This window comes from Rutilus rutilus, assembly GCF_951802725.1.
Source record: "Rutilus rutilus genome assembly, chromosome: 21".
NCBI lineage: Eukaryota > Metazoa > Chordata > Actinopteri > Cypriniformes > Leuciscidae > Rutilus > Rutilus rutilus.
This window is the reverse complement of record NC_140226.1, coordinates 14,765,144-14,785,858: the sequence shown is the minus strand read 5'-3', so window position 1 is coordinate 14,785,858 and position 20,715 is coordinate 14,765,144. Positions and strand designations below refer to the sequence as shown.

At 36.8% G+C, this 20,715-nt stretch overlaps 2 protein-coding genes across 11 annotated transcripts in view; both read left to right on the top strand.

Annotated features, from left to right (window-relative positions):
• Positions 1–20,715, top strand: part of nrxn3a (neurexin 3a) — a 759,351-nt gene that overhangs the window by 649,545 nt on the left and 89,091 nt on the right. The window lies entirely within an intron of this gene.
• Positions 4,485–20,575, top strand: hmbox1a (homeobox containing 1a). 10 transcript variants are annotated; one of them, XM_084393282.1, is made up of 9 exons: positions 4,485–4,702; positions 8,101–8,646; positions 10,187–10,272; positions 10,787–10,897; positions 11,889–12,045; positions 13,950–14,032; positions 14,139–14,234; positions 14,491–14,606; positions 15,095–20,575. In XM_084393282.1, exons 2-9 carry the CDS (start codon positions 8,102–8,104, stop codon positions 15,236–15,238), a joined length of 1,338 nt encoding a protein of 445 aa, XP_084249408.1. In that variant the 5' UTR covers positions 4,485–4,702; position 8,101; the 3' UTR covers positions 15,239–20,575. The 10 variants fall into 10 exon arrangements, with proteins under 10 accessions (XP_084249408.1, XP_084249413.1, XP_084249410.1 ...); XM_084393287.1 differs by having other exon boundaries at positions 15,036–20,575; XM_084393284.1 differs by having other exon boundaries at positions 15,024–20,575.

Here is a 20,715-nt window from a genome sequence, read left to right as displayed (position 1 = left end):
AAGTCTGAGACCACTAGTGTGAATATATATTTTGCATTCTTTTTTCATAAATAAATATGTAAAATTATGAGCGTAAGAGTGTTTTGTTAACATCTGACAGTCACATGATCAGTGTCACAAATTTACTAATTTGATTAGTGACCAAGAAATAGTCCTGAATTATTAAATATTTACATATAGGCCTATACCGTTCAAAAGTTTGAGGTCAATAACTTTTTATTATTATTTTGGAGAGTAATTAACTTTTTATTCAGCAAGGATGCATTAGATTGATCAAAACTAACAGTAAAGACATTTATGTTATAACAATATTTCGATTTCAAATAAATGCTGTTCTTTTGAACTTAATTTCCATCAAAGAATCCTGAAAATGAGATTTCACGGTTTCCACAAAAATATTAAGCAACTGTTTTCATCATTGATAATAATAATAATAAATGTTTCTTGAGCACCAAATGAACATATTAGAATGATTTCTGAAGGATCATGTGACATTGAAGACTTTCAGAATATTACTGTTTTTATATCATATAAATGTAGTAGCTTTGAAAAGTCGCTGCCTTAAATTTTTAAGTACAGTTGCTTAACTTATTTTGGAGTAATGTAAAAACATACGTTGTCGTAACTTATTGATCATATAATTTTTTTGCAGTGTATAAAATATATTTTCAGTGTGGTCTCAGACTTTTGGACCTCTCTTTCAGTCTTCTGTCGCTTCTGAATAGAGCATTTCTTTTTAAGTGAACCAAGTGATAAGGTGATGCAAATTACATTCATCCACCAGTAGCTTACTGTCCTCTTCACTGTGCAGGCATGCAGATATGGGCACGAGGAATAAGATGCTACAGTTATGAGAGCCAGACAGCTCGCATGCCATCTGCTTCATGACGTTGTACTGCAAATACTTCAGAGTGTCTAACAACAGCTGTATAAAATTCATGACTCGGCAGCCTATTGATTGCTTGAATTGCTTATCAGGTATTTCAGATGAACTGAAATGTATCAGAAGTGCACTGAATGAAACGAACATAGTCGTTTTGAACTGTTCATGAAATAGGCCTATGTGCAATGCAATGCCAAAATGGGTATGATGCAGGACATCAGATCATTTTCTCCAGCACTTTGTATCTTGAACTTTGAAACCTGCTCATTTTATTTTGAGATGAATGACTATGTAATGGTGTAATGCATGAGCAATTATAATAAAATATGCTTTGCCAGTTTTGCTGGGAAATCTTGTAAATGTGTGTGATGTGAATTTGTTATTTAGGCCTACTTAATTTGATTTACCCTTTGTAATTCTTTGGTAATAATTCCGGTTGTTCAATCGCACCATTCAGCGGTCACCTTATCTAATATTTCGTCTGTGGCAGCAACACATTTATGCCTCAGTCCCTCATCGCATAACTGAAACTGGCGCTACTTTCATGTCTCTCGTATTACTTCGCGGATTCGCTTTCTCTCTCTCTCTCTCTCTCAAATCCCATCTTTTATCTCAGTTATTGACTGTACCTCAGAGGACTTAAATATTAATAATATTACCGAAATATTGCTGTGGCGTTTATTTTGTAGACCGGTTGTTTTGTACATTGCAGGGACTATTTTTACTTAGAGGAAGGATTAAGATAACATAAAAGAAAAAAATCTACTTCCAAAAACAGACCACATATGTCCACATATTTATTTATTTTGTGATTGACAATGCTAACACTGTCTGTTGGATATATGAGCAAGAAAGTGAGATGAATAGGCTTATGTTGTGCAAATCGATAAGTCATAATGAAGACTGGAGTTTCTTTCACCCACTGTCTGACTGAGCTGCAGGCCTACGTGAAGACCCGTTTATTTAGGTTGGTAGGACATTAGATTAAATGAGGCAGTGATGACATGATCACAACTGTGTGAAACTGAGCAAGAAGCAGAATTCCACAAAACCATAAAACAAGGCACTCTGTCATTGTGGCACCAGCAAGTCTGAGATTAGGCTACTCCTCCATGGACGATTGCATCGAAAGCTACGAGCCAAAACATTGTCAACTTTAGGCATTTAACCCAAGACAACTAGTTCCAAAGACAGCACATCCCGACTATGACAAGGAAAAGCATGAGATGAGTTGAGACAAAGGGGCCAGTTTTGCCCATTTTTTACTTTTTTTCTGAGTTATTAATAAATAAATAAAAATAGAATACATATTTTCTCATATCATTTGTCTTATCTTATTATTTTACTGGGTGAGTAAGTTATGGCTAAATTACGTTTTAATTATCACTTTTACATATCAAACTGCATCAGATCATTCCAAAATGATGCTAAGAGGTCTTGAATCAAATAATGCTAATTCAGTTGCATAATTCATGTCTAACCCACACGTTTGACTAGCATGTTTTAATTCTGCCATTTGCCATTTTGAGTAACTATTGAATATTTTATAGGAAGTATGTGATGATTGGTATGTGTGTGAAGGCTAATTCCTTTCCCAAATGTTGATATCAATCGAGTAAAACATCATATTCCCTTTATAGAAATCATGACTAAATTATAGTCTGCAATCGATTGCTGGGCGATTCATTTGATTAGTGATTCAATTCTGTCAAAAATTCCCTATAAATAGAATGATTACTTCCCTTTGAGCTAAATTGATCTGCTTTCCTTACAGAGGCCTGTCATGTCTGTCTGTGTGTGTGTGTGTGTGTGTGTGTGTGTGTGTGTGTGTGTGTGTGTGTGTGTGTGTGTGTGTGTGTGTGTGTGTGTGTGTGTGTACAATTTTTTCTATCCCGGTGGGGACTTCAACCTGAATGCACACAGACTCATGGGGACTCGTGTCACAGTGGGTACCTAAATAGAGGTCCCCATGGGTACAAAAGCTTATAAATCATACAGAATGAGTTTTTTTTTTTTGGAAATGTAAAAATGCAGAAAGTTTTCTGTGATGGGTAGGTTTAGGGGTAGAGTTGTTAGTGTAAGGAGATAGAATATACAGTTTGTACAGTATAAAAACCATTAAGTCTATGGAGAGTCCCCACAAAGATAGTGTGTGTGTGTGTGTGTGTCATGACATTCCCTCTATAACATCTGTCACCAGCAGACCTGTGGCCATCACCAGCTTTCAGAGGTCATGTGAAAGCCAGCAAGCCATTTAAGTATAATCGACTCTAGAAGACTCTAGAAGTTATTTGTGTTACTATGTCTGTTATTTGATTTTCAAACACAGGTACATACATAAAGTCCAAGCTCCAAATAAGATTTATTCAATGAATAGGCCTACCATTCATTAAACACAAACTCACTGAACATAACCATACATTTATTTCTCTACGTGTTTTTTTTTGTTTGTTTGTTTACTAAAAATCCCAACAAAAATCTACCCTGACTGATATATATATATATATATATATATATATATATATATATATATATATATATATATATATATATATATATATATATATATATATATATATTTTAATAAAATAAAATACCTTTGTTTAACTTTTAAAATCTACTGTCATTATGTAATTGACTCTTGGCTGAATGCATTTATTGTAGTCACTTGTTTACCCAAATGTAAAAAAAAAAAAAAAAACCCGGGATGATATTGTACAGAATTCACCAAATTTACTGAACTCAGTATTTGAATCCAATATGAAAACACTTATTTGGACTTTATACTGGCTTTATATATTTCTTGTGACAACTAGCCCCGATGTCCCCTATATATATCACTTACAGAAAGTTACCAGTTTATCATATATAGTTTCCATCATAACGTTCTACAGTTGTTGTTATTTTTTATTATAACTGTAAAAATGAAATTGAGATTTTAAAAGATTTATACAGTGCTCGAGAAGCATCTCGTGTCATCGTATTATTATTTTCCAGTGCTACCAATAACTGTGGTAGCTTTGGTATTTTAGTGGATACTGTTTCTATATAAACATATACTCATGGCGATTGCGGTCAATGCCCACTAGAGGGCGCCCGGATGTTAAAAAAAAAAAAACCCCAGAAGATCCTTTTTGCAGGTGATAAGAAATTTGATCTTAATCAAACATACATTTTTATCTTTTAGTTGTCGTTTTTTTTCGACAGTTTTCCCTCAGAATGTAAAAAATATCTGATGGAATTTACGTGAGTGTTTCTATTTATTTATGTTTTATTACTACGTGGAACAATTAATAATTTAGACTCCAGAGGATGCATATTTTTGAAAATGCATGATTACCTAATTTACTAAAATATTTTTTCAGAAAATAGAATTGAAAATTATAAGCAGTAAATCCCACATTCTGTCGTCATGGCTTCAGCGAATAAAAAGTCAGAAATAACATTTTTGTTCCTGCATGCAGCAGTTGGTGAAAAATGATCGAGGATGAAACTGTACCATATTCCACTGGAGTTGTAGTCCGGCGCTCGGCGAACTCCCATTGAGTGCCACTTTCCCGCCCGCGGATATGAACTACAACTCCCATGAAACCACCGCAGCGCTTCTGTTAATATCAATATGGCTTCTGTCAGTCAGACAAAGGCGAATCAGTTTTTGCCTTGAAATGAAATCAAATTAGGGAAAGGTAGCGGGAGAGTCGGACATCGTCCTATTTGGCTGGTTCATGTCTGGCGACGGGGATTACAAGGGACGGAAACACTGTCAGTTGAGTTGAATAAATGCTGTGGTGCACGGAGGCCCCGCACGCGCACAATCAGGTAAGTCTGAGATGCCAAATTATAAGAAAGGCGTCATTTGTTAAATCTGTCTGGAGACATGAAACATGCATTGACGTGCGAATGACACCCGGGGGTGAACGAGCTCGGTTCGACTGCTGGTCCGCATCGCATCCGAAGTCACATCTGCTCTCATTCTGTGGTGGGATAGGGGTTTAGAAAAGAAATGCTTGCAACTGTGCAACAACTGACACTGTGTTGACATTGGTGTGTTGTGTTGATACTTACCTCATTTCATAAATTATTATGACTATTATTATATATTTATGTATTGTATATATCTATATTATTATTGTTGTTGTTGTAGTTGTTGTTATTATTATGTTTTGTGTTTTAACAAGGTGTTGCCAGCATCCTTTATCATCTGGGTATAGGGTGTATATTGGGTTAAGGATACGAATGGTTAAATTTTGGTTCGATAGTTCTTGCAGTGATTCTTTGTTTAATTGCAGTGGCTTTTAATTAAGGAAAGTGGCACTTTTAAGACCACACAAATTCAAAGTTGTCCATGTTTTCTTATAGATACTGTATGTTTTATACTCTCACAGTGTATGCAATATACAATTAATCCAAAACACTTTAAATTGCTTAATTTATTTGCAAACATTAATCCAGAGTGGATTTTTAAAGTAGATAGGCTGCATGTGTATCCCACCTTACTTTTTTTATTGTAAAGGCTTCACAATTAAATACATTACATCAAGTTAGATTATTTTTTTATTTACCAAGCCAACAAACTACAAAAACTGCTGATCAAGCTAAAATACGGAATATAGTTTTAGTATTTGAAACTTCAGCATCCATTGAAAAATAACCAAAGTCAGTGTGGATGTTCTCTAGTCTTACCAACCTGTTCTTATATCTTACTTCAGGACAGTTTGCATTTTCTCTGGCTTTCTTTTTTAGTGCAGCAAGCTTGTGAGACACCCCTTTTTTATACCATATCACTTAATTTTCTCAGAGTGCCCACTTTGTCCTCACAATGAAAATAATGTGGGGTAAAGTTTATAAAATAAAGAATGTGTTTGAGCACGACTTTAATTTACACAGTAGGCTAATTAGGAGCAGGGAATAGGGGTTATATAGTGCACACATTATAAGCCCACCTGACATCATGTTTATGGATTATAATTACAGACAGTGATTTAAATCTTTTTTTTATAATTGTTTAAATTTATTTATTAATAACTTAATTTAAATATATATCATACGCAGCTGAAACTGGAAAACCATGAATGGCATCTCAAACAGCTTCAAGTTCAAGTTTTGTGTGACAGCCTAAATATTCATCTTGTTTGTTCTGTAGATGCTTATCATATTCAATATGTTTATAACTATAATTTTAATTGTAGAACCACAGTGGGCATCAGGTACTTCAGTCTCTGGATGGGCTGTATTTTCATTGATCAGTGGGCTTGGACGTCTAATAATTACCAGCTGCCTATAGAGGTAAACTGGTATTTGAAAGATAACCACAAGTTACATATGAAACAAATGGGCTGTAAAAAAGTGTTTAAAATTGCTGAGACGTAAAGCGAGATTTGGGATATTTTGGATGCCGTTCTGACGAAGAGAACCAGGGCATATGGACAAAATCAACTTTGATCTTGAGCTGCTGCAAAACAGATGAGTTTCCTCCTCTGCCTCCGCACTATAGTTTCATAACTATAATCGGTAACACTTTATTTCACAGTGGCCATGTAGTTAGTTACTGTTAGTAATAACTATAAATTATGCATAATTACATGCAACTAACCCTAATCCTATAGTAAGTACATGTAGTTAATTAATATAACTCGTACTAAAATGCATAATTACACTGTAACACAGACACCTTAAAATAATACTTTTATGCTTCCATGCGTCAGATTAGAACATGAAAATGCAAATAAAGGAAACAATGAACTCCCGAGAGCATTAAAACATTAAAATTGCATGCACACCAGTAGCCTTGCATTTAAAGCTTGATATAGCAAGATTGCATCTTTCTTGATTGTTATTGTTAAGTAGTGATGCATTTTTCATTATTAAATATTTATTTGTCTTACTAGTCCTACACAACTGCATGTGGGCAGGCCGGTTAACTGAGTTGGTCTGTCATCAAGTGACAGTTTAATCTCAGTAGAAGTGGTTGTGCGTGCCTGTGGTTGGACACGTCTCCATATGGGCGATTCTGAATTCCTCTATCATTGTGGTTTATCGCCTATCTTGGCAGAGATTACTAAAAACTAGATTTGATGTGCAAGGTGAAACCTTTACATTTGGGATTTTTTATTCCCATATAAGACATATTTTGTCATCCTGAAAATATAAATGCGGTGCACTGCACACACATGAAGGGGACTTTGTTTGACGTTGTTCGGCTTCTAGCGCTAAAGGCTTGTTTGTTACAGGGTTATTAATGTATTGTTCTTTAGGAGATGCATAAAAATGAGACTGATCTGATACCGAATGAACTCCTGGATGGATTTATTGTTGTTTTTGCTGATTTGCTGTATCTGATGCCTCTGGATAATTAAACCTTTTGAAGCTTTTTAAAGGGTGCTTGGGTGAGCAGAAATCTTTTTTTATTCATTTTATGCAGCGCAGACACCAGGAGACAGTCGTACTCACTCATCAGCAGAATTTATTCTTGAAGAATATGTCGCAGGGAAGTTGAAATCTTCATTTTGTTAAAAGGAGCCTCACCGCTTTCTCGTTTACTTGATTGCATTACACTGTGCCATATGGAATGCATATTGCATTGGCACGAGTTTTGCATTTGCAGCGTCATAAGTTGTAGCTTCCTTTCAAAACTCAGGCATTGGCCAAATGAATTGAAATACAATGTGTTATAACAATTCAGCAAAGCATGTGTGTGTGTGTGTGGGCAACAGTCAGCCTGGCATTGAGAGGACTATTCTCAGGCAAATGCCTTTATGGAGATTCATCCTCAGCTTTTTTACTGAAAGTAGGTTGGCCGCCTCAGATGGAATTTTTCTTGGCAGTTTTCCCTAAAGTTAACCTCCTTCCCCCTCCTCACGTGTTCCAGCTTTCTGCTGTTTAAAGTCTATTAAAAATTCTGTGGTAATGCATGCAGTGTCTTTGCCTTGACCTCAGACAGGCTCCGCACTTCTGTTGCAATGATTGGTCGATAAAGGTGTGGTGACTGACATTTTCTTGGAAAAATAGCGCTTTAGTTAGAGCTCATGCGCATGTGGCCCCTGCTACACCTCCTCCGCTGCATTTCTTAGACTAAAGCATTGTTTTTTTTAGTCTAGGCTATGTTATTATGACTTTTATTCACTATGCAGCCATGTGTCGTGTTTTATCAGCATGGGTTTAAGGATTTCCTCCGACATCAATTCTCTAATGCCGCAGCTCTCTCTTTCTCTTGGCAGAATGTCCCATTATACAGATGAGCCTCGTTTTACCATTGAGCAGATCGACTTGCTGCAGCGGCTACGTCGAAGCGGCATGACAAAGCAAGAGATCTTGCACGCCCTGGACACCCTCGACCGGCTGGACCGCGAGCACGTGGAGAAGTTCGGCCACCGGCACGCCCATGGCGGAAGCGGGACGGCCGTAGTCAACCACGGCAACAGCAGCAACGCCACCACCTCTTCCAACTCCTGCACTACCTCCACTAACAACCTCGCAGCCTCTTCTTCAACGACCTCTACGGCCACGCAGACCGGTTACCGTGGCAATGGCCTCTCACCATCTCCTAGCAACAGCTATGACACCTCCCCGCCCCCGACGGTCCCCACCCCCATGCCGGTAGTAGCACCCATGGTCCAAAACGGACGGGACGGCCTTGCCGCTATGCCTAACGGGAAGCTCTCCCCGCCCCGCTTCACTGTTAGCAACACCTCCTCGAGGGCCTTCGCGTTCGAGCATCCGGATGAGGAAGTGGACATCGATGACAGAGTCGAGGAGCTCATGAGGTCAGTGGGATACTCTCCGGATGGGTCACAAACTCGTGAGGTGGAATGTGAAGTCAAGATTGGGAAACGAGTGCTGGTTCTTATTAGGGGCTTTCGCACCGGGTCGTTCTAGGAACTAGCCACCAGGGTGGTTCCCCGAGAATTAATGGTTCCCTTAGGAACATTTTCCTGGTTGCATTCGCACCGCCAGTAGGAACTCTGAAGTGACGTAAGCAGCGCTTGTTGACGTGACCTTTATTTTGATGGCGTGATGGACCTTTATTTTGACGGCGCTGAGAACGGCAGAGCCTAAGCACACTTTTCTCTCCGCGTTCATTAGTTTTTACGATCTGTCTAACAGTCCTGTCTAATACGTTATTAGATAGAACTGTTATACATAGAAAGTGGACAGTATATGAAAAGGTATTACCGTATGGCGTGTGGTTGATGTCCAGTGTTGCTAGCTGAGCAGAAATACATAATCATGTTTTGCTTGGTCCCCTCAAAGTTGCGTTGGATTATCTCCTTAGCGTAAAGGTTAAGAGGTCCATCTATCACTGTCACATGCTGTTGTTTTTAACTTACGTTCGGCCAATCAGCGTACACTAACGTCACTGGTAGTTCCTATAGTGCTGGTTTAGACCCTACTCTGAAGTAGGAGCTAAATTAGTTACTCCAAAAGGAGTTCCTAGAACTAAAATCGTTCCTAGTTCCTGCGGTGCGAACACGCCCAAAATCCGGGTTCTTCCGCCAATAGTTCTAGGAACTATGAAAAGGTTTCTCCGGTGCGAAAGCCCCTATTCAGAACCTGTTCTCATTTGAAAATGTTGAACTTACAAAAGAAAAACTGAATGGTGCAACATAATACACAGTAAAAAAAAAAAAAGAAAGCAGTGTACGGTAGTCCAAATTATGAACAGTTGACTAATGAATGGTTCTTTTACATGAATCACAAGTGAACTTAGGCTAAAATGACTAATACTGAATCTGACTCACTTATTAACTTTGCTCATATCTGAACTGAAACTGTATTATTTGTGGTTTGTGAGACTTACATTAGTTTTATTAGTTCATATGACAACATTTAAAGTCTGCATGAAACAGAAGCTGCGATAAATCTTTTCTTATGTATTGTGACGTATATATGAGTGAAGCGGGTTCTTGAACAAGAAAAAATTTAGGCAGGACTTTATTATGTCTATCGGGAATCGGATTGGATCGTTAGACCATTGTGATTTGCTATTGCTGGGATCTAATGTGAGTGACAGGTTGTCCCTGCGCTGCATGACTGTCCTCGCCCCAACACACAGAGAAGAGATGTCCCTTCAATTGGGAGAAGTTATTATGAATAAAGATTACGATAGTAAATACTGAAATATTCCATAAAAATGTAGAAGTTCATGGTGACTTTAAAGATACGCATTAGGGACATTTTTGTAATACATGGTTATTTAAAAATGTTACCAAAAATAGTTTTGCGGTTTTTCATTTGATGTCATTTTTTAGTCTCAGTGTGTGTGTGTGTCTCTCTCTCTCTCTCTCTCTCTCTCTGTTGTTGTAGAATGGACAGTGCTATAATTAAAGAAGAGATTAAAGCATTCTTGGGGAATCGGCGAATATCACAGGCAGTAGTTGCCCAAGTTACAGGTTAGTGTGCTTTGCCTTTTTGTTTTCCAAATTGAAAAACGAATATATTGTGATTTATTCTGTGACTAACATTGTCCTAGTTACTTAGTGTAGCAGTTAAAGCACACCATGATATTTTGTTACAAAAGAAATGTCAGCTGTATCGTATGACTGCCTTTTATTAAAAGGGGATAGTTCACCCAAAAATGAAAATTCTGTCATCATTTACTCAACCTTCTGTTGTTCCAAACCTGTATGAGTTTCTTTCTTTTGTTGAACTAAAAAAAGAAGATATTTTGACGAATGTTGGTAACCAGACAGTTTACGGCACCCATTGACTTCTGTAGAAGAAGAAAAAAATACAACAGAAGTCAATAGCTACCGTCAACTGTCTGGTTACCAACATTCCAACACCAATTTAAATTTTTTCTGAGTGAACTATCCCTTTAAGGTTGTAGGATTTGTCAAGTCTGGCCTTAGAGAGACATTTGCAAGTCAGATTTTGCCCTTACATGCTGTGTGTCTTTCTCTGCAGGTATCAGTCAGAGCCGGATCTCTCATTGGCTGCTCCAGCAGGGCTCAGACCTCAGCGAGCAGAAGAAAAGAGCCTTCTACCGCTGGTACCAACTAGAGAAAACTACACCTGGTAATATGTCCAATGTCTTTCTAACATTTCTATCATTAAATTTAACATTTCTGTCATTCATTTTAACTTTAACTCTAAACATAACCCTAGAATTAAAAAATATATAAATGATTGGGTGATAAAAATGTTCCAGGGACATAATCTATTTGGGATGTGTTTAATTTAATTTATTGATTGTGTGCATGTTAATCTTCCCTATTTACATTACTTTTCATATGGAAGCTTGTTTCCATCACGGAATAAAAAATTGTTTAAGATAATTGCGAGTTTATATCTCGCAATTCTGACTTTTTTCTTGCAATTACGAGTAGCCTATTTATCTCGCAATTCTGACTTCTTTTCTCAGAATTGTGAGATATAAATTTTGCAATTGCGAGTTATAAAGTCCAATTCCGAGGAAAGAAAGACTGACTTCAGTTGGCACGTGATATAAACACGCAATTCTGACTTTATAACACGCAAAAAAGAAAAAAAGTCAGAATTGCAACTTGTAAACTCGTAAAAATGTCTGTAGCCATCATCTAATGGTCACTTAAAAATAATAATTAAAAACACTAATTTAATTAACACTATTAAATTGAATCTTTGGCAATTGAAATTTCCATAATGTACATTATAATCTTGTGATGCCTAAATTCATTGAAGCATTTTTAGAATTTAAAAATTTTTTAATTCAGTTTGCTAGTTTTTGTTGTTGTTTTTTTACACAAAATATGCAATATCAGCCTTGTATTGTTTAACAGCCATAACATGAATAATTACTGTGATCTTGTGCTCTGTCAGTTTCATCCAGGCTGATCTGAGGGAAGATATTAGATGTTCAGTGAATAGATTAGAAGATCATGACCCAAACCCAGAACACCAGTTTCTCATTATCAGTTGCTTTCAGACACAGTGAACAGGCTTTAGTCTACCGGAGAGTCTGTCATCAGAAGCACACATACTGTTTCCCTTATGACACTTCATCTGAGATGACATGTCTGTGCCCCAGGTGCAACACTAGCGATGCGGCCCACTCCGATGGCCCTGGAGGACATTGTGGAGTGGCGTCAAACACCCCCTCCCATTAGCAGCACCCAGGGCAGCTTCCGTCTGCGGCGTGGAAGCCGCTTCACTTGGAGGAAAGAGTGTCTGGCGGTCATGGAGAGGTGAGAGGATATGGTAAATTGTGTGAATGGTCAGGATGGGTTACTGTGGGTCGTCCCATGAAAGTACATTTCTGTAGGTTTTATTTGGTGGCACTTATAAGGTTACAATAAGGTTCCATTTGTTAACATTAGTTAACTACATTAGTTAACATGAACTAACAATGAAAAATATTTCCAAAGCATCTGTTAAAGGGATACTCCACTTTTTTGGGAAATAGGCTCATTTTACAACTCCCCCAGAGTTAAACAGCTGAGTTTTACCGTTTTCGAATCCATTCAGCCGAACTCCGGGTCTGGCGGTACCACTTTTAGCATAGCTTAGCATAGCAAAAATGACCAAAGAGTTTCGATATTTTTCCTATTTAAAACTTGACTCTTCTGTAGTTACATCGTGTACTAAGACCGACGGAAAATGTAAAGTTGCAATTTTCTAGGCTGATGTGGCTAGGAACTATACTCTCATTCCTGCGTAATAATCAAGAAACTTTGCTGCCGTACCATGAGTGCAGCAGGCGTAATGATATGACGCAGCGCCTGAAAATAGGTCTAATAGGTTAGACAAACTTAGTCCCGGTCACGTTGGAAGTTACTGAGCTGGGGACTATTTTCAGGCGCTGCGTCATATCATTACGCCTGCTGCACTCATATGCACCCATATCAGCCTAGAAAATCGCAACTTTACATTTTCCGTCGGTCTTAGTACACGATGTAACTACAGAAGAGTCAAGTTTTAAATAGGAAAAATATCGAAACTCTTTGGTCATTTTTTTGAGAGAGATGCTAATGGTCCTGTCCGATTCAATGATCTATGCTAAGCTATGCTAAAAGTGGTACCGCCAGACCCGGAGATCGGCTGAATGGATTCGAAAACGGTAAAACTCAACTCTTTAACTCTGGAGGAGTTGTAAAATGAGCCTATTTCCAAAAAAAGTGGAGTATCCCTTTAATGTTCATTCCAACATTTACTGATACATTAAAAAATGTAAGTTCTATTGATTAATATTATTCAGTGGACTTGAGCTAACATGAACTTACAATAAACAGTTGTCTTTTAAATAATGTTAACAAAGATGAATAAATACTGTAAAAAATAAATGTGCTCATTGTTAATTTAATTTTCAGTTAAGGCATTAACTAACATTAACTAATGGAACCTTATTGTAGTGGTACCATTTTTTTTTGTTTTAGCATTTAACAGTCCAGTTAGACTTTACCAGCTTTTTCCTAAAGGTCATGAAAATTCTTATTAGAAAATGTATGCTAATTATTAAACTAATTAATTGAAAGCTAATTTATACAAATATTCCCTTGTCATAATTAATTGTTCAATAGACAGTTGTTTACTATGAAAAAAAATCACAGGTGGTAAACCACCTACACCACATTATATTAAACCACAAACAATTTGTACAGCAGTCAAATTTAATTAATTTATAAATACACTATTGTATATATATTGTTAATTTGTTTGTTTATAGTTTTGAAATGTTAAAATATATTTAGAAATTTACATTAATTTTAAAGTATTGTTCATTGCTAGTTCCATGATACCCAATGCATTAACTAAGGTTAACAAACTTTGAAACTCACGGTAGTGTTAATTTATCTTTTAATTTGACTTTTGATTACATTTTTTCTTTTAAACATTGTTTTATTTCAATTAGTTAATATTTTACTAATAATTAACTCTTTAAATGAAGCATAGCATGTTGTACGTATAGAATATGTTTTTGCTGTGATATCATTACTAGTATCAAGAATTGGTATTGACTACTGAAATGTTGGTTTTGTGACAAAGGTAAAACGTAGTCAACCTAAATCTAAAAATAGGTTATCTAAATAAAGACAGAATTGCATGATAATTTCATCTTATCTGCCTTTGCTGTCTTATATTTTTGCTCAAGTTATTTCAACGACAACCAGTACCCGGATGAAGCCAAACGAGAGGAAATTGCCAACGCCTGCAATGCAGTTATTCAAAAGCCAGGTAGGATGTTTAAACACAGCCCCCATAAAGAAGATGAATGCATGTGTAAATGCTTGTTATCGTGGCCCCAGACATTATTGATGAGCTCTGCTGTGATTTGATTAAGGGAAGAAGCTTTCAGATCTTGAGAGGGTCACGTCTCTGAAAGTTTACAACTGGTTTGCCAACAGACGGAAGGAAATTAAGAGAAGAGCCAACATAGGTAATGTTGAAGCCCTCTGGGGACAGACAAAGCTCGAATTACACGCAACAATGCATTTTGAATATGGACAATGTAATTATTTCCATTGCATTGTTATCACCGTGCTGCAGCTGTCTCATTCAAAATGTGCAATCATCAGAAATATTGAATTTACAGAAAAAAAAATGCCTTTCAGAAAACGCCGTTCCATCATGTTGGGTACATCATAATGGGCGCAGATATGTTATGGCAAGGTCTGTTTTTTTCTAAGAAGCAGCAATCCTGGAGAGTCATGGGATTGATGTCCAAAGCCCGGGAGGACATTCCAACAGCGATGAGATCGATGGAAATGACTATGGTGAGCAAGTAGCTGCTGACCAAGTTTTGGGAATGGTAAGGGATTTTTTTCCAAATATATATATATATAGATATATATATATAAATCAACCATCCCAACATGATTTAGCTAGAATGGCCTATATTTTAATAAAAAAATGGCCTTTTTTACCTTTTAATTTAAGGTAATGGCCAATTTAATTTAAGGAAATGGCCAATACCTGCTAATAATTATTGTCATGTTATCGCTAAAAACCAATTATTTTAAATGCTCCAAATTAATGTAGGCATCACAACTTTATAATGTACAGTATAAAAGACATAATGATTTTGAGATTTGCTAAAGATTACATTTAACAGTTTTATTAAATTATTAGTGTTTAATCTCTAATAACCGATGTTACAAATATGTTGCCGATATACTGTGGTTTGTATGAACAATTTCATGCTCCTTTGTCTTTTAATGACACAAAGTCATTCAAACAGGTTTGCGGGGGAAAATCAGAGGGCTTCAGACCAATCTCTGGTTCTCTACTCCCTTATAGGACGACAACACCGGCCCAATAGAACACCAGGACCCCATAGCTTTGGCAGTGGAGATGGCCGCTGTCAATCACAGCATCCTGGCTCTGGCGAGGCAGGGAGGAGCTGCCAGTGACATCAAGACAGAGGTGCTGGATGATGAGTGAGAATCTTCTCTTCGACGTGGAGCGCGGGAGGGAAGCCGAAGGAGAAATGTGGGGTTACGAAAATAAAGCCAAACAGTTGGTGCGTGAACTGTGATTGAGGAATATGGCCAGGTCGTGGATGACCAAAGTGAATACCGAGGTTATAAAGACTGTTAACCCAACATTCCCTCCTTCCACCTCCCTCCTACATGTGTCTTTTCATTAATACCGCTTTCCTACGCGCAGCAGGTCGGGGAGGCGCTGCGTTTAAACTGTTGATGGAACTTCATGTGACATATCACCCTGCCATATCCCATACTTGGATAGTGAATTTCGTCTCTCAGTTTTCCTTCTTTCAGGAAGTCTTCTTTGCAGGATATAAGAGGTCAGTATCATACTAAATGTTCACTGCCTCAGCCTCTCCAGGGAAAGTGTGTTGGGAAGCATATTCTCTCTCACTTCTTAACTTATTTCTTTATCTACGTGCAGTCCAGCATTGCTGAAGTTGCATTTTGAACTTGTACACTTGTCACCAGGGTCCAAAATTAACACTCGCCTACCACCAAATGCGTACCAGCGGCTTTGCCAAGTAAATGGAACAAACTTACTGGGCAGTTGTTTAGAACTGTAACATAGTCGGGAGATGATTAAAACTGCATGTGTACGTCCTGGCAAAATGAGTCGGAATGCGCACAGGCTAATTACGAGCTACTGGCAAAACAAGTGAAATGTGTCAATTTTGGTCGAATTTGTGGTTTTCACAAAAAAATTTTTATTAAGCCTTCGTCTAGCGATCCCAATGCTCCAAATAGCAATTAAACATCTAAAATTATCTTTATTTGTATGTTTTCTGAGAGGTGTACCTTCCTAAATCTTTCCTTTGTTTTAATAATCCATGAAAAATTGCCGTTTTTCTCTGCTCACTTCTCGACACAAGTATCGTTGTAAAGCCAACTTTGTGAATATTAATAGCAAATTCTCGATGGCATGAGTGAACCAATGAAATGTGATTTTCAAACTCATGCTGATGTAAACGCCTCAGACAGTGTGCGATCATGATATACACACAGAATTACAGTATTTCAAAATATCTGTCTTGGCAAAGTATTGACGCAAACATTATCTTTTATGTCTTAAATGAACATTTGGTTAACTGTTGGGGAAAATCATCTGATCTGTAACATTATATTAGATTCGTGCAGTACAGTACGTCTTAATATACAGGCTGTCTGTCTCATTATTGTTAATCAAACAATTGCGGTATCATGGGGAAAAAAAGTTGAATATATATTTTTCCTATAGAAAAAAAGCCAACGTTGGTGGTATTACCAGGGATTTTAAGGTATGATTGCATCATACATCATTTTGAAGGTTTTTTTAATAGAGAATGTGAAATAACAACTACTTTTTTTAAAACATTTGCTCATTGTTACTCATTTTGCCAGCACGGGTCATATTTTCAAAAATCGACTAGTTTATTAACCAGTCCTGTATAATTAGGCTGAATTTCAACAGTTTTTTTGTGGCCGTTTTACATAAAATGTGAAATAAAAAAATTAAATTCAGCTCTAGATGAAGCGCAGTACAATTGTATAGAACGCAAGGGATCTTAAGATGTGTTTTTGTAAGTGTTTTAAAAGTTTTGACATTTAAATAACATTATTTTAAAAGTTATTTTAACTCCATAGGTCATCTTAAAAATGGCTAAAATGCTACAAAAAAACCAGTGTGATACACAGTGCATCAGCCAAAGACGTCTTTCTGAATATCTATATTGCTGTAGTGATGGTGTTTAAACAATATTAATTTAAATACACAACTTCTCTGGAAAAGGTTTCATCATGCACAGTGTCTTACAGCCAAAGTGTAGCATGCTAATTGAAGCATCACCACTACAAAATCTAAACTACAAACGTACGTAATTAAAAAAGTTGTTGGACGATTAATGGTAACTCATAACTAAACATATTACATTTTTTAAGTGCGACATTCTGCCCTCGCTAATGCAAGCGTTTTCAGTCAACGGTATATGATGCTATTTGTGCGTCTTCAAACTTCTTCCAGTTTGTCTGAGATGACGGCGCTGTTTGTCACTAATATGCAGAAAAACAGCTAAATAATTGAATCATCATTGAGATAAGAATATCTCAAGTACAACAAAATAGTTTTATGACCAGAATTAAATCTTTTTTTTCCCCATGAAATTGGCAAAACGTTAATTCTGGACCCTGGTTGTCACATTAGAAATTGCATAGGACTGTATAGTTGCATACCATAACCGGCCTGCTGGCTTCAGCAATTACGTATTGCACTTTTAATTACTGGCGGCAACTTATTTATGTTCCTGCCGCTACACAACTGTGCATCTCTGCAGGGAGGCATCGAGGGCCGCCTGGAAACTGAAGCCTTCTCGTGAAGATTGTGCCATTATATTTCAGCATTAGCAGACTAGAAAATCAGTCGGGCTCTTCTGCAGGCCTCTCTAAAAGCAATCAGACAACAGCCGTTTAATTGAACGTATATAACCTCAAAGTGTTCTACTCGGCCAATAACTGTGCAAACGTTCCAGCAGCACACGGCTGGAAAATGTTGTAGCATTGGGAATTTCTTTGTCTCAGCGAATGGGAAAACACTTGACAATCAGGATGACAACGTTCCAATACAAAAACCTGTTGGTGTTTGCCCTCGTGTCCAAATATGGGGTTTCTCTGGAAAGTGATGATAACTCCCCTCCATGGGGATTAATGACAGTTAGTTCCGAAATTAAAGTGGATTTAACCACTCTAATAAAAATCCCATGTAATTGCTTGTTTGTTTTAATAATCATAAAATGTCACTTTAAGGGGGAGGGTTATGGTGCTTTGGGTTCTTTACCTCAACATACTTTCTTTTTTTTTCTTTTTTTATCTGGTACTGTTTCAAAGAAAGATAAGAGGGATGGACTACTTCAGGTTATTTTCATTTGTGCTTCAGAATCATGGTGCTTGTTTTAAAAAAGGAAAGGAGATACCAACCACGTGCTCTCTCCCACCTTTTACTGTCTTTCCTCTTTGCCTTTTAGGAAGCTGCTTTCTGTGTGTAATGCATATCATTGCAGGCACAAATAAGCTTTTTTTAGACTTATCAAAATAGCTATCAGATGACAAACCTGTGAAAAGTATCAGCTGCTTCAAAAGTTCTCTCAGAATGTCTGAAATACCATTTCAACTCATAAACACACCTTTGTTTCTATTGAGCGTAAGGACTACAGATTTATGTCGATGAGATCGCCACTAGCTAGCCTAACTCGTAATTAAAACGTCAGTCGCAGCCAAACGTGAATTTTAAACATAGAAATTGGGCTTCAGCCTTGATGCAAGTATTTCTAAGCACTTAAATTACAGAATGTGTAAAATCTGTCAACACGTCATTTCTGTGAAAATTAACTGTGGGTGACGCTGTTTAATTTAACGCTGAAGTTCCTAGATACATTTATTCCATAAATCTACATAAGCTTATCATAAATGTACCAAGTCTATTTGCTAAAATATGTATCAAAAGAATATTGTGTGTTAGGAGAGAATATTAATTGGAAATTAAATTTCTCACTTACGATAATTCTGCCAAGCAGAAAAAAATGCATCAAATGAGACTTTGTTTTTCTAGTTATGCCTTGTAAATTGGTTGAAAGGTTGTTATGTTTTCCTTTATAGGGGTGACCAGGACTAGTTGACACACTTTTTACTCCAGTGACTATTTGTCAGCGTGAGATTATTGTTGAAAGGTAATTTCCGCATAGACACAAACCTTGCAGACTAGCGCTTGCTGTAACACTATATGGGGTAAGTTGTCACAGTGGCAACCTGCTGTGTATTAACACTACCACAGCATATTTTTGTTTATATTATAAGTATTATATTATTATGTTCATTGGCTTTTCAGATTATAACAGAAATTGTAATGAACTTTATAAAATTCCAACCTATAAAACTTGTGACAACTTGCCCCAATCTAAATTTTGAAGGTACACTATGTAATTTCTGGCCTTTTATTGGTTAAAAGACAAACGTGCATATTTTTTTTGCAGAAGAACATTGTTTTGGTTGTACTTCGTATGTCCGACTTGATGCGGCACTGTGCGGACCGATCGGTGCATGACATCAAAGTACCGCGAGAGCGTTAAGAGAGCAGACGTTCGCTCAAGTCGAACACACCTCTTTTCCATATTTACGGATATTACGAGACACGCACTGGCGAGTGGCGTATATATGCATTTTCCTGCCGTAAATCAATATTGTTTGCATTTTTAAACCCATCAGATCTAAAATATAAACAAAAAAATGACAAAAAAAGTAATAATAGGCTTACCATAGTGAATCAGGGTAAGACAAAAACACGTTTGGAAGAAGGATTGAGGTTTTGACTCAAAAGTTACATAGTGTACCTTTAAATCGACTTTCGTTGACTGACTCTTGTCTGTATGTACAGAAATGTGGTTGTATTGTTTAGCGGCTGTTCGAAAAAAATGCGATGGAATGGTTGGATGGTGTGAATCCAGCAAGGAACATCACTGTAGCAATTGTGCAATTTTGACTGAAAATGTTATAGTTACTGAAATACAGTCCCCTGTGTGACAACTCGCCCTGGTCTCAAGTTCTTTAACTTTCTTTAGTTCACTGAACCTCCATCAAAATATTAGATGCTATTATAGCGAGACAATGAACAGTATTGCAAACTGCCAAATCATACATTCAGCTAAAAAAAGGTTTAGAATTGTCCCTGAAATGTCGTTAAGTCGTTGCCAACCCAAATTTTAGTGTGAATTATCATGAGCTTACACAGCAGTCATGTAGTCTTGTATATTTTATTATAGGACACAGTCAGCCCAATCTTTCTAACACAGAGTCCCTCATTAAACACTTTCTTAGAAACAGTATTGAGGCACAATGTGATGGACTTGTGCCCGGTGACTTACCCAGAAGTCTTTATTAAGCTAGTGTTGGAATGTGTTTGGAACAGAAGTCTGTCGTGAAAGAACGAGGGAACACTTTGACTGTGTTTTTAATCTGTCCATGTTCAATATGTGAATATATTAAAAATATATAAATATATTCTATGAGTATAAAAAATGAAAATATATCACTGTTGTATTAACTTGAAATAGTCTGATCATGTATCTCTTATTACAGAATTTAGTGCCTTTTTTGGACAGTAGACTGTTCTGTAATTAATATGTAGTATAAAATGCATATGCTTTGTTACTTTTTTAAGTTTTGTTTTGACACTTATTTTTGGTTTGTTTTCAAAATTTGTTTTTAAGTTGTTTTTATTTTAGAACTGTACCTTCTAGAGAATAAAGACTTAATGAGCTGAAAGACACTGGCATCTTGTACTTTATATTTAAATTGTGCAAAATATTAGGCTAATTATATTCATCATCAGTCTGAAGTTGTAACTGGATTGTTTGAAGACATGAAGTAATGTAAAGCAATGTGAGGCGTTTATATCAGAATGTGTGC

Bases quoted from the DNA above. Each gene is read 5' to 3' on its own strand.
- hmbox1a (XM_084393279.1), top strand. From the start codon at position 8,102: ATGTCCCATTATACAGATGAGCCTCGTTTTACCATTGAGCAGATCGAC. The intron at 12,046-13,949 runs GTGAGAGGATAT...TTTTTGCTCAAG, and splicing joins TGTCTGGCGGTCATGGAGAG to TTATTTCAACGACAACCAGT. The intron at 14,033-14,138 runs GTAGGATGTTTA...GATTTGATTAAG, and splicing joins TGCAGTTATTCAAAAGCCAG to GGAAGAAGCTTTCAGATCTT.